General features: G+C 34.8%; 1 protein-coding gene across 1 annotated transcript; it reads left to right on the top strand.

The window, feature by feature from the left end:
- Nucleotides 1–12696: 12696 nt before the first annotated feature.
- On the top strand, nt 12697–13341 carry LOC100801155 (protein ASYMMETRIC LEAVES 2). The gene has a single exon (XM_006591529.3). The coding sequence runs from the start codon at nt 12697–12699 to the stop codon at nt 13339–13341; it is 645 nt and encodes a 214-aa protein (XP_006591592.1).
- The last annotated feature ends 1351 nt before the right edge of the window (nt 13342–14692 follow it).

The following is a 14692-nucleotide window of genomic DNA, read 5'->3' as shown; positions in this document are numbered from 1 at the left end:
ACCATAGGAAGCTACAATATCAAGTAAATATAGATTATCATAAGCCAAGAGTGAAACAGTTCCAACAATATCTGAATTAAAAGACAACCTAAACACATTGTTTCGAAATGAACACAAATAATCCAATTTGTCCAAATAAGAAACTGAAACCAAATTCCGTCTAAATGACGGTACAACAAGAGTGTCTTTCAAATCCAAATAAAAACCAGTACATAATAATAATAATCTAAAATTCCCTATAGCTTCCACCTCCATTAATTTACCATCTCCAACATATATACATCTTTCAGAATCAATTGGCTGCAGGTAGCTTAGGCAACCCTGTATTGAAACACTGATGTTAGTAGTGACACCAAAATCTAACCACCAAGTGTTTCTAGGTACTGAAGCTAAATTGACCTCAGAACAATTCAAAGTAAGAAACATACCTTTCTTTGCACGCCAAACATGATATTTGGTACATTTCTTCTTTACTTGTCTAGGCTTACTACAAATGAAACAATTGTCAGCTTGATTTTATTTCTTTTGTGCTGGACCCTTAGCAGCTTCATTCTTGGGCTCCTCAGTTCTTTTTCTTTTCCCCTTGTCTTTAGAGGTACTTACAACATAAGCACTTTCAGTCCTTTCTTGCATCAACCTTTCCTTTTCTTGCACACAATATGAAATGAACTCATTAAGAGACCATTTATCCTTCTGACAGTTATAAGAGATCTTATACTGACTAAACTATGAAGGTAGATAAATTAACACTAAATGAATAAACAAGTCTTTTGATAGCTCAAGCTTTAGTGCCCTTAATTTTGAAGCAATATTTTATATTCCCATGATGTATTCCCTAACATTTCCTTTGCCTTGATACTTCATGGAAATTAAGTTCTGAAGAAGAGTACTTGTTTCTGCCTTATCGCTTTTTTCAAAGTGTTTTTCAATTTTAGCAAGGAATTCTTTGGCACTAGTTATATCATCTGAAATAGTACCCTGTTAACCTATTGGCAAGTGCATCAATTTGCACAAGTAGTATTTAAATGATAAGACCGAGTATCGTATCCACAAGGAATTTGTTTCACTTAGATGATGTATATTCAATATGTAAACACTTTTAACTTTGGAAATGAGATAGAAGGTTCATTAATGGTTTAATTTTTTGTAATATACTATGCTACTTTAACAATGACGAAATAAACTCAAAGCTGTAAAATGCGATAAATATCAAGGTAAAAACGTCGGGTAGTCTTCTACTGAACTTTCTCTTGCCGTATTAAAAGGTTTTTCTCTATTTAACATGATTCTAGCGCTCTTGCACCACTTATTTACTTAGACCATGATTCCTCACAAGAATGAGCCTAACTCTTGTAGTTTTTGTTCTTGATTCCTCAACAAACTCGTTCTAAAAGAGTTGCAATACGCGTACAGTACAAAATATACTAGATTACTGCATTCTATTCCTAGATACACAAACCTCTAGTTGCTCTATCAAGTTCTAAGGTTTTCAAGCATTTTGCAACACTCAAAAGCCTAACTAAACATACAAATGGATGATCAAGCCACAAGCATGTAAAAAAAAATGCAGATAGAAGCAAAAAATACCAGAAAATAACATTAAATAGATAATTAGAAATTTATATCAAGAGTACTCAGTAGAATAACTCCCCAACTTCCTAGCCCTCCATTAACATGGAGGACTTAATACAAGAGGAAATGAGTAATTTTTGTGAAAGAAAAAGGCAAAGGATGAAGAAAAGGTCTTTTTTCAGCCTCAGGGCCTTCTTCTCTCTGTTTTCACGTAGTATAAGCTTGGTGTCTCTTCATTTCCCACCAACTCAGTGTTTTAAAGGCTTCTGGACTTCTCAGCACACGAAGGTGCGCTTAGCGAGCATGTCTCGCTGAGCGAGAGTAAGTGAATATCCACTAAGCGAGCCTGGGCGCGCTAAGCGCAAGTAGAGACAACGTCCTCGCTAGGCGGGCTGACTGCGCGCTACTCTCTGACTTATCCTCTTCTAGGGTTTTGCATCCGTTAAGCGAGCTGGCTGCCTCGCTAAGCGGATGAGGCTCGCTTAGCCAATCTGTCCTGCTAAGTGAGTTCATCAACAACATTTCACACTTTTTCTTCTTTAGTCTACAAACTAAGTTAAATTCAACATTAGTTCATAAAAATGGAGTTTCTACCTTATAAATTCATACAAGAACAAAAATATTTACAATTTCCACAAAAGAACCGTAAATTAAAGGCATATTTCTATTTTCTTCCTTATTTTTAATTCAGTAAAAGCTCAAGAATAACAATTAACAAACTCCTCCAAATTTACAGTTTTGCTTGTCCACAAGCAAAGAAAATAACAATTTTCTTGTTCTCAAGAAAAATGACTTAACAATGATTAACCCAAATGGTGTTTGTCTCAAATGTATCAATCACACAACAGAGACAACTAAGCATGCATCATTCAACAACCTTCCGAAGTGAAGTGCATTATATTCAAAGATATGAGCATGTGAATTAAGTAGCAAAATGAAATAGGCTAGTAGGCATGAGAAGTATCAAGGAAGGTCAACCAAGCTAAATACTTATGGCTACTGTTTCTCTCATATGCACATGTGTTTCAGGTAATTCTTCAAATAGACAATTAACACAATTCCCAACTTTTGCATTTCATCTCCTTCCATATAGTCATAAACACACAAAATGAATCTGAAGGACTTTCTTTGGCTTGTAATGAGGCTGGGCTGGAAACAATTCATGATTTTTCTAGGATGTAAAACTTAGGTTCTAGGAGAGCATTCATCCATAGATTACCCTTTTCTTTAAATTTCCAGCTTTTATTGACATGCCACAATTAGCAGTGCAATTAACAACACATAGAGCTTTCTTCAATTTTGATGTTCTTTTTTCTCTTTTTATTTTATTTTATTTTAGCAGTTTATAATTACTGCTAATGATTGATACTTTGACTCTCTGTGTGGCTGTTACTTACATTCCTAAAATATAAATCACCCAAACACACTCCTCCAAATTTGGGACAAATTTGACTTAAACCATACAATGCTCTCCTATAACCTAAGATAGGGTAAACAGAGATAGCATTTACATTTAGGTTCAGGGTTCAATGACTCATTCATTAATATTCAAGCTCAAAAAGGTGCCAGAGTTTAATCATTCATGAACATGGTAAGTCTGTTTGGCTAAGTGGCTAAATCAATTCAATCATGGCCTTTATCATTTCCAAATCATGCATTCATTCAGTATTCATAGATTCATGCAAAAATCAGTACTTGATGCTAGTCGTCCTCTCACAGTTTAAGATTCACACAACTCACCGGGTTACAACAATTGGTTACACCTTCACTATTTTCCTGTCATGCAAGCTAACATTTTCACTCATGCCCCTAATTTTCATGCTCTTTCTCTTCTACATAAAGTAGACTTATTCGAGATCTATGATTTAGCAACGTAAGTCACTCGTATCATGCAATCAATTCAGTTCAAACCAAAATCACAACAAACACCACTGCTGGATAAAATCATGAAATGCAGAATTCAACCACTGTTCAACTTCCAAAGCAGTAAAATACTTCAAAAGCAGTAAAATACTAAGTAAATAAATAACTAAAATAAAAAATGTTCGAAAAACAGAATAATTAAATGAAGTCCTGTCATGCTTCAATCATCCTGAGCTGGAGTGGGCCATGGATCCCAAGTCCCATACCACAGTGACGTCTGCTACATAATCATCGTCAATATCTGCCTCTGCTGTGCTTGAGACTCCCTCCTCAGCAACTTCCAATGGTGTATCCTGATGCAATACTACCCCCCAAGGGCATTGGATAGAAGACTCTAAGAAGATTGAGCCAGAGATGTAAGAGAAGGCCCTAGGGTTCTCATGAGCCTTAGGGTAGATTTTGGGCCCATGGGCTAAGTATGAGCCCACTTATCTTTGTACATATTAGATTAAGATTTCATTATTTTTGAGCCTTGTATTTAGGGCTCCATAATGTAGGTAGGATATCCTAGAAATGTAGGATTTTTCAGCCCTTGTATTTTAGGGCACTTAGACTAGTATTTATATTAGGGGTAGTTTTGTAATTTCACATGCATTAAGTGAGTATTTGATGTGTGTGTTGGGAAATAAATTTAATTGAATTAGGAGAAGCCCAATCCAATTAAATTTTAGAGGGGAAGGTGTTGGATTTCCCCCGCAGTTACTTTTTGGTCCAATTTTTCTTGATACAAATATGTTCAAGGGAAATCCGATTCGTTGGAAAACGCACCGGATCGTCAAGTATTTAAAATTAAAATGGATGAATTCAAGTATGGAACTCAGGAAACTAGTATTAGACAGGGTTAAATTAAAAAATAAGGAATTGTTGAAAGAAACATTGATAATTGATGGTTTAGAACAAAATTAAACAAAGTCTAGGCTAAAAACAGTAAAAACGCAAGTAATATTGACAACAATAGGTAAAAGTGTTGGGTTTCTCTAACAAACAAGCTGATGCATATAAGGATATTTCTCTAATCAATCATGCTTTTGTGTTCTATGTTGTAGCCTAAAGTACTAAACCACAATCCCTCATTAGGCTAGCTTAACTCAAGCTTCGTCCTTAGATCCCTCTTGTTGGACTAGGCTTAACTTAAGCATCCCTTGTAGGTTTAGACTAATTTAAACTAAAATTCATCCTCAGATCCTTCTTGTTGGACTAGGCTCAGCTTAATCAACTTACGAAAGTTTAGACTAATTTAACCTAAGCTTCATCCTTAGATCCCTCTTGTTGGACTAGACTTAGACTAAATAGCATTATCATCACAACATATTAAGAAAACTAAAACTTAATCCTCAGGTCCCTCTTGTTGGACTAAGTTTCAATTCTGCTTCTATCAATTTCTAAGGCAACAATACATTTCCCAGTGCTAAAGTCACCTAATTAGACATACAAATGGGTGATCAGACCAAGAGCATGCAAAAATTAAGCATTGAAAGAAGCATTGAACATAGGAAACACAATCAATTAGATATTAAAGTAATTACATCAGCTGTTCCTTAGAAATTCCCAACAAGAGTGTTTAGCTAGCCATACAGAAAAACCTTAGCACAAATGAGATTAAGAGTAGAGAATAACTGCTCCTTACACAAGAAGGGAGGATCCCTCCTCCTCTTCTCAGCATCTCACAATCACTCTACAACTCACTAATCTCTCTCTAATTACAAAACCTAGGTCTCTCTACAAAAGTTGATCCTCTTGCTTCCTCCAAAGCTCTTTTCTCGAAATAGGCACTGTGGTGTGCTCTTTGGTAGTGATTCTCTGGATTGTTACCCTAAATTTGTACAAATAGCTTTAAATAGGCTCTGAACCCGTGACGTTGTGTCACCGTCGTGCTTAGTGCGAGTAAGTGGATTTAAGCTTAGCGCCCGTCATGCGCTGAGCCTGGCTGAAGACAACCGTTGTGCTTAGCGCCTAGCCTTGATATTGATGCTCTGCCAGATTCTTCTGTCGCACTAAGCACGCTGAAGTTGTGCTTAGCAATGAATGCGCGCTGAGTCCAAATGGTGAGCTGAGTGTAACTACCACTTTTAGCACTTCAAAATTTTGCCTCATTTAACTTGACATTGAACAGATTTCATCATTAAATCCAATGGAAAATATTCTAGAGACAACTTTATCAATAAAACAAGATTTATTTACAAATTACTAAAAAATAAGCATAAATTGGGGAACTATACCGATTTTGGAAAATGTTTTCTATACAAAAGTTAGTCGTATAAGACGACTAACAGGAGGTGAGCATTTGCTTGCTACACCCCATTGACACATCATATAGTCACACTTTGTGCATGTCCTTCATGCTTTATATGCCTCATGACACCTATGCACACTTAGTGGAGAATCTTGGACTTGATCTTGGATTAGTGGGTTGAAAAATAGCTAAAATTCACTAATCATAATTAGTGAAATTTTGGTTCCAAAATTTGGCTCCACAAATTCAATTTCAAATTCAAGTGAAATTTGAATAGAAATTCAAATTTTCCTCCAATTTTGTGTGACACTTAAGCTATAAATAGAGGCCATGTGTGTGCATTTTTTCAAATTTGATCATTTGAGAATCACACTTCAAAGTTCAGACTTCATTTGAGGCACAAAATTTCGTGCTCCTTCTCTCCCTCTCCCTCCACTTATCTTCTCCTACCTTCAAGCTCTTATCCATGGCTTCCTATGGTGGTGAGCTTCTTCTTGACTCATCTTCTCCTTGAAGTGGCATCTCTAATCATCTTTCTTCCTTCTTCATTCCGCTGCCATTGAACTTCAAGAAGCAAATGACTTTATTGGTGAAGAAGATCCAAGGCCTACAAGCTCCACATGAAGGTACTGGTGCTGGTGCTGGAGTTGAAGCTAGAGCGTTTGAAGGGGCCCTGGCACTGGCCTTGCGGGACCCAGGGAATGTGATGGAAGGATCCTTTGGGTTCCAGCAGTTTTTCCTAATATAGGTCAAATTAATGGTCAGGCTGAGAGACTCGAAAGTTAGAGAGTCAGACACTACTCCTCTGGCTATGCATAGGGCTGTGATAAGGGCAGGAAAGCCCAACCTAGAGGAGTTGGATTGGGTCATATGAGAAATTTGTTCGGAAATGATTGAGCCCTGGTCCATGTCCATCTTAATGACAAGGCCGTAAACCAACCTCGCTCTATCCATATTAAGGTCATAGGTGTGAGAAGTAGGAGCGAGGTTGGAGTAGGGAAAGACACTCCATGTCTGAGCAAGTGTAGTCAAGTCCTTCCTTAGTAGCTTCCACGGTGCCCCCTTAGTATTTAAAACAAATCCTCACCTTGGTATACATAGTTTTGCTACAATCTCCTGAGGGTCAGGGTGAGTGTGACAGAAGCGAGAGTAAGCTTAGTACCTCACCCTAGGCTCGAATACCACATGTGTCTCCAGGAAAGTGTTCAATATGGCTGCATCGAACTTGATCGTCTTCCCTCGCACCTTGCATTGCCTGGGGGAGCGATCCTTTGGGTCATAGAGGTTGGAGTAAAACTCCTTAACTAACACCAAATCAATGTGGTTCTCCATCTGGCGAGTGAGATTCATATGCCATTGACAGCGCTCTAACTCCCGGAGGAACTCGTCATAGTGGGAGTAAGCTAACTCCATGTTTCTCTCAGGGAGGATGTTTCTGTTGTGGATGTTCATCTCATATTGCTCCCATGTGACCTCAGACACAAATCTGGACGTGCCATAAGGCTCCTGATGCTTGGAGGAGGAAATGCGTCTCTTCTTGGAAGCCATCTACACCAAAACACAGAAAAAGATTAAAGTTAGTCAGGATTTTATTGAAAACTAACTTAGGAAAAACAAGTAGTAAAATAGGTTGGGCGCTAAGTGAGATAGGCTTGCTTAGTGCGCCTTATAGAAATAACAGCATTGCGCTTAGCGCGACAACAGAAAAACAACAACAATGGCTAAGCGAGACCCTCTCGCTTAGCTATAAGACAACAGTGGCTAAGCGAGAGTGACTCGCTAAGCCTTATTGACAAACAGAGATGGAATTGTGCTTAGCACGCAGGTCGCGCTTAGCGCGACTGACTATCTAGGCTTAGCGTCAGTGGGTGCTTAGCGAGACTCACTACAAATGACACTAGTGGCCTAGCAAGATAGACTCTCTAAGCCTTATTCCATGATAGAGAGCTATTTGCGCTTAGCGAGCATGGCGCACTTAACGCATGAACAAAACATACAGAAAACCCAATTGCCTTGGGCTTAGCGAGACAGGCTCGCTTAGCCCAATTTTACGCTAAAGGCATATTTGGGCTTAGCGCGTATGATGCGCTAAGCCATGAAGGGAATGCGAACAACCTTTAAGTTCCAGAACTATCTAAGTGTACTCGCTAAGCGTGAATGGCCGACGTAGCGAGTTCGTACAAACCCAGAAAAATCATAGCAAAACTCAAAGACTTGCTAAGCCATAGTGCAATGGCTTAGCAAGTTCATACAAAATGCAGAAATTTAAACAAACTTGATGAACTCGCTTAGCGAAACAGGGAGCGCTTAGCGAGTTCATCCTGAAACCCAGAAATTCATCAAAACGTATGAACTCGCCTAGTGAGACATGCTCACTTAGCGAGTTCATCGCAAAACCCAGAAATTGGGCCTGCCAACCTCAACTCCCTAAGCCACTATTCAGACTTGGAAGCTTGAGGCTTAGCCCTTCTAACCAAAACTACATTACTATCTAAAGCAGTCATAACCTAACATAAACTACATAGAAACTAACACTTATCAACAACAACACAATTAAATAAACATACAAAAAACACAAAAAAATAACCTCTAGTTTCTCTATCAAGTTCTAAGGTTTTCAAGCATTTTCCAACATTTAAAAGCCCAACTAAATATACAAATGGATGATCAAGCCACAAGCATGTAAAATAAATGTAGATAGAAGCAGAAAACACCAAAAAATAACATTAAATAGATAGTTAGAAGTTTACATCAAGAGTGCTCAGTAGAATAACTCCCCAACAACGAAGTTCCTAGCCCTCCATTAACAAGGAGGACTTAATACAAGAGGAAATGAGTAATTTTTGTGAAAGAAAATGGTAAAGGATGAAGAAAATGTCTTCTCTCTAGCCTCAGTGCCTTCTTCTCTCTGTTTTCACGTAGTATAAGCTTAGTGTCTCTTCATTTCCCACCAAATCAGTGTTTTAAAGGCTTTTGGACTTCTCAGCATACGAAGGTGCGCTCAGCGAGCATGTCTCGTTGAGCGAGAGTAAGTGAATATCTGTTATGCGAGCCTGGGCACACTAAGCGCTAGTAGAGACAACATCCTCACTGGGCGGGCTGGCTGTGCCCTACTCTCTGACTTATCCTCTTCTAGGGTTTTGCATCCGCTAAGCGAGCTGGCTGCCTCGCTAAGTGGATGAGGCTCATTTAGCCAATCTGCCTCGCTGAGCAAATTCATTAGTAGCATTTCACACCTTCTATGCTTTAGCCTACAAACTGATTTAAATTCAACATTAGTTCACAAAAATGGAGTTTCTACCTTATAAATTCATACAAGAACAAAAATATTTACAATTTCCACAAAAGAACCGTAAATTAGAGGCATATTGCTATTTTCTTCCTTATTTTTAATGCACTAAAAGCTCAAGAATAACAATTAACATACTCCTAAAGACCTCAGGAATGCCACGCTTAATGATCATAAGACTCATGCGATTTGAGTGATTCCACTTCTCATGAAGTTTCCTCTGTTCAGAGGTATTGAAATCCGTAGGAGAAGGGGGTTTCTCAATCCTTAATGCAAGGTCTAGATGCATGTAGTCAAGAACAATTTGCATGTTCTCTTTCCAGTCCCTAAAATTTGTACCATTAAGAACCGGAACCGAATTCAGATTAGCAGATATAGAAACAACAACTGGAAATATCAAAACAAATAATACAATAAGCTTACAAAATAGTCATCAATGCATTTAAATAATGGTATAACCCATCTCAACATATCTAGTGCACAATTAATATCAAGTCTTTGGATCATGGTATTAATTGCTAGTGAAATCCTTGTTGTAATGTTCAAACATTGATAATAAAAGCATATCAAATAACAAACCCATCTTTTGATGTGATTTATCATTCACATGCAAACCCTCATAATTATCATACGTTTAACATCACAAGTGTGTATGTAAATTAGTTAGATAGTAACTTTCCTTTGGGCCAATCACCACTCATATAAATAATCACACATGTTAATATTTCTTATGAACAATCTACACTAACCTTTAAATTAAAAGTGCATTTAAATATTGTTGGAAGTTACGCTTTAGTAAAAGGTAAGATCAAGCAACAATATGTAAAATATCTAAATTCATTTAAAATTTAGAATATGATAGCAGTCTGAATAAATAAAATTTCCAAAATCATACATGAATTAAGTATGGGTGCTTTGATACCAATTTGTAGGGATTCAATCAATTAACTTAATTTAATTCTAATAGTTGATCATCAATCCTAACCACATACTTTCTATCCATGTAGAGAGAAATTATTGCATAAAGATGGATGAAATCCCATTGTGTTCCCATACTCAAAATCATGATGAAAACTAAATGCGGAAGCATATCTGGATTAGCCATAATGGAATGATGAAAGGTTGATAAGGATCAAGATTGATTTTATGATCTTCCAAATGTAGAGGGCTTTATGTTCTTCTCTGAATTTTCTCTTTTGACGGGATAAAGAGAAAAAGAATTCAAGCTGTATGTGTTGTTACTTCTCTCTACAAATGGGGACCATAACCTCTTGTATTGGTAACTACTATTCCAAATTTGATAATTATAATTTGGCCCCTCATCAAACTATAATATCAATAATGGTATCTACACAATTAGTCTTTCATAACATATATGTCCTTAGCCATGATTTTATTTTATATTGATTAGACCACTTTAATATTTTGGCTAATAAAATAATGGCCATAAATCATTCAATTATGTAATATATATATATATATATATATGACCCAAAATTGCTAATAGAAGAACTATCACAATTGGAAGGAAGTGAAGAAGGTGCTAGGGTTGGGAAGGGGCTTTGCGGCATCGGGAGTATGCAGCTAAAGGAAGAAAGTGTTAGGGTTAGGGACTTAGGGTTGGGAATAGAGTGCACGCGCGCCTGAGGTATTAATTCTCATTAAGGACAATTTTGTCCATTCACGTAAAGTTGGGACGTGTAGGAAGCATAGGCCCACATTTGGAATATGAGGCAAACATATTTCTTAGATGGATCAAACCCATAGTGCTAAGTGTATGTGTCACATATATGCGGATTTTACTTCGTGCACCTCTTCTTGTCTTCTTGCACCCTCAAATGTTCAATAAATTGAAATATTAACTTCTCTTTATTATGGAATGACTATTCAAGAAAAGTATTCCTATTTTGAAATATTAAAATCATATTTTAAAATAGCTATTACAAAATAGAGTTTAGTAAGAATTTGGTTAGACTAACTCCAAATTTTACTAGATATCTAATCAACTATCTAAGTGAACAACAATACTTAATAACTAAAAATATTATACTCTATTATCCATCGCAGAAATAAATTAATTTTAATTACAAATAATTTCTAATACACATATTATGAAATAAATTAACATTTTTAAAATATTTTATAAAAATATTCAGAAATAATATTTATCCATACATGGCACGAATTACACTACATTCTAGTGTTCAATATAGAAATATATATAGAGGTATTCTCCCTTAATAAAAAAATGAAAATTGCCCTATAATTTCAAGAAAGATGTGAGATTATACTATTTCTGTTTATTAACAATAGGAAGTGATTTTAGATGACGAAGGTTTTATAATTTTTTTACAAATAAATTTTATACATATATAGATATATATCTTACACATATTGCTTTCTACATATTTTTAAAACAACCATATTGCTATACTGGATGCGCATTCTATCTGGTACACACATATTATATATGTAATCATAGATGACTAACAAGATCTACAATTGTGTAATGGGTTACCAAAAAATATTATTTTGATATTGAGTTGTTTAAATTTGGAGAAAGTTAATTATATATATATAATTATTATTCATGAGTTACTTAATTTTATATTAAATATACGAAAAAAATAACAACATTTGTGAGTTACAACTTGTTTAATAAAAATATTTGTTTCCAGGAATATATATATATATATATATATATATATATATATATATATATATATATATATATATATATATATATATATATATATATATATATATATATATATATATATATATATATATATATATATATATATATATATATATATATATATATATATATTAGGAGTATTTTTTTTTTTGTAAAAATATTAGTGGATAAATGATACCTATCTATAGTGAAATAAAAAGAGAAATTAAAGAGTGTATAATAACAGATATGATTTAGCAGGAAGAGAAATAGAAAAAAAATATATTAGATGTTGGAGAAGTGTTTACAATAGAGATGGAGGTATCCATTTATTATCACTTTTCTAGTTTTTTAGATATTTGTTTGATACATACATTTTATTGCTAAAAAATTATATTTCCGCAAAAAATTTGTACAGCTGTCCTTTCATAATAATAATATAGAGAAAAAATATGATCATAAATTAAGTAATTGATGTCATGATGTCATAAAAATGTTATTAAAAAAGTTGCATAAATAACATTTTTAAGAAAAAAAAAATATTTTTCTTCTTCTAAAAGCTTAGCATAAGATGTGCCAAAACGGTTTGTCTTTTTTAGAAGAAGAAAGATGTGCCAAAAGGTTAAAAACATAAATAAAGCTAGAGGTAAAAAAAAAAAAATCATAAAATCAAAGATTAACACAATATGTACATCTGTATCAAATATTGATAACTTTAATTAAATTCCTATCAAATGTCAAATGTTGCAGAAAAAAGATTACCTAATAATCGTCTAGAACATATAATTATAAACTATAAGAGTAAGAAAAGGAAAAGAGTGTGTAGCGTAAATAATGGATTGCCCATCTAACATGCACGCATAAAAATCTGAAGTCTCTGATTTCTTTCTTGTTAATATTAATTATTACTTGATTATCACAAATTAATAGGAGGGAGACTTCATCACAGAAATTAAAAGTGTGATTGCAGTGAAGCAAGCGTACGTAGTTTTAGCAAGACCAATGGCATCTTCGAACCCACCATGTGCGGCTTGCAAGTTCCTGCGGAGAAAGTGCCAACCCGAATGCGTGTTCGCGCCATACTTCCCACCGGACCAGCCTCAGAGGTTCGTCAACGTGCACAGAATCTTCGGAGCCAGCAATGTCTCGAAGCTTCTCAATGAGTTGCACCCTCACCAGCGCGAAGACGCAGTGAATTCTCTAGCCTACGAAGCCGAAATGCGCCTCCGAGACCCTGTTAATGGGTGTGTTGGAATCATCTCTCTTCTTCACCAGCAGCTTCGCCAGCTCCACATGGACCTCCAGAGTGCCAAATTTGAGCTCTCAAGGATCCATAACTTGGGTGTAACCATACCCACTGGATACGGTCACACTTCTGCTGCGGTTATCACGCCCGTTAGCGCCTCTCATGTTATGAATGGTGCTGATGGTAGCTATGATAACCGCTATTATAACCAACAACATAGTTATCATCAGTGTGTGCCTCAGCAGTTAGTTAGGAACTTTGTTGGTGCAGGGAACAACTGTGATGAGGGTAATGTGTTGGCCATAAACATTGCTAGTTTTGGGCCATTGAGTCAGCTCCAGCAGCCTAGTGCTGCTGCTGTTGCTCGTGATGACCCTCACACTAGGGTTCATCACTCTTAGGGTTTATTGGGGCTAATTATTAACTCATAATATGTAATAGGTGATTAGTTGGTTTCCCTTTTCCTATGATACTTGGTTAAAATAATTCTTGCTTTGTATTTGTCATGATCAATCGTGATATGATGTGTGTCCACATATACAAGCATATATTTTGTTATTGAGAATTATATTGTATAAATATGGAAACATAATGTTTGGGAGATTCTTCTCTATACAGCATACGGCCCTTTTTCTTGTGTATTCCTTTAAATTGAGAAAATATTAAACTATATTTGAAACCTCAATTTAACAATTAATTCTGATAAGTGTGCATGGTACATATTTTTAGCATATATTTTATTTTTTTAAAAACAAAATTTGAATTTTGTTAAGTTTAAGAAGAATGCACCAAAATGTAGGTGCTGCAGCAAAAGCAGGTGGTTGTTTCTTGTTGTAAGTGAATGCAACGAAAAGAATGAGAGAAATATATTTGACATACATATCTTGAAGAATATTAAAGAGAGAAGAGAGTATGTATGATGGTGAAATTTATTTTGTTAATCAATAGAAAAAGAAAAAAGTCTAACAAAATTTGGAAGATTGTTTGATAGATGATTAAACTAAGAAGTTGATGAAATCCATCAAAATCCTTTTTTGAAAAACAATCTCAAGGATATGCTTTTTTTTACTGTATATTTTTGAATTTTTTGAATACCAAAAGAAAAGACTTTTTATAAATTATAAAACATCTTAATTGAGTACTACCATATTTTGTTGTATTCTTTAAAAAATCTTAAAGTCTTGATTAGATACTACAAAATTTATTTATACTATTTAAAAATTCTAATTAAATACCACAAGAAAAAAATTATTTTTTAAAATCTTATGAAATTCTAATCTAATACATCTCCTCTAATTGTAATACAACAACTTTTAGTTTTGTTTTAGACTTTTGGTACCTATCTACCTATAAAGAAAAATTTAACGCTGCTGGTAACATGATGTGGTGTTGATGTTTGTTGCGATTTACCTTCTAGTCTCTACACCACACTTGCACTAATTTTATGTTTTGATCTAACAGTTAACAAACTTTATATTGTAGTCCCTATACTTAAAAGCTATTATTTGTTTTAGTCCTTTGGTTTTGATCCATATCATGAGGTATCCTTTGTGTATATATATATGAAGAAAAAAAATTAAAATTAAAAAAATAAATAAAGAAAAATATATAAGAAAAATAAGTTTTAGTTGACAATTGCTTAATTTATCTAATTTTATCTTTAAAATTAATAACAAATATTTTTAAATTTATTATTCATTAAATAATTATTCATTAGAAAATAATTTTTCAAATAATTATGTAAAAAAATTT

The sequence above is a fragment of the Glycine max genome, chromosome 11 (assembly GCF_000004515.6).
Source record: "Glycine max cultivar Williams 82 chromosome 11, Glycine_max_v4.0, whole genome shotgun sequence".
NCBI lineage: Eukaryota > Viridiplantae > Streptophyta > Magnoliopsida > Fabales > Fabaceae > Glycine > Glycine max.
The sequence above is the reverse complement of the archived record's forward strand: the minus strand, read 5'-3'. Positions and strand labels throughout refer to the sequence as shown.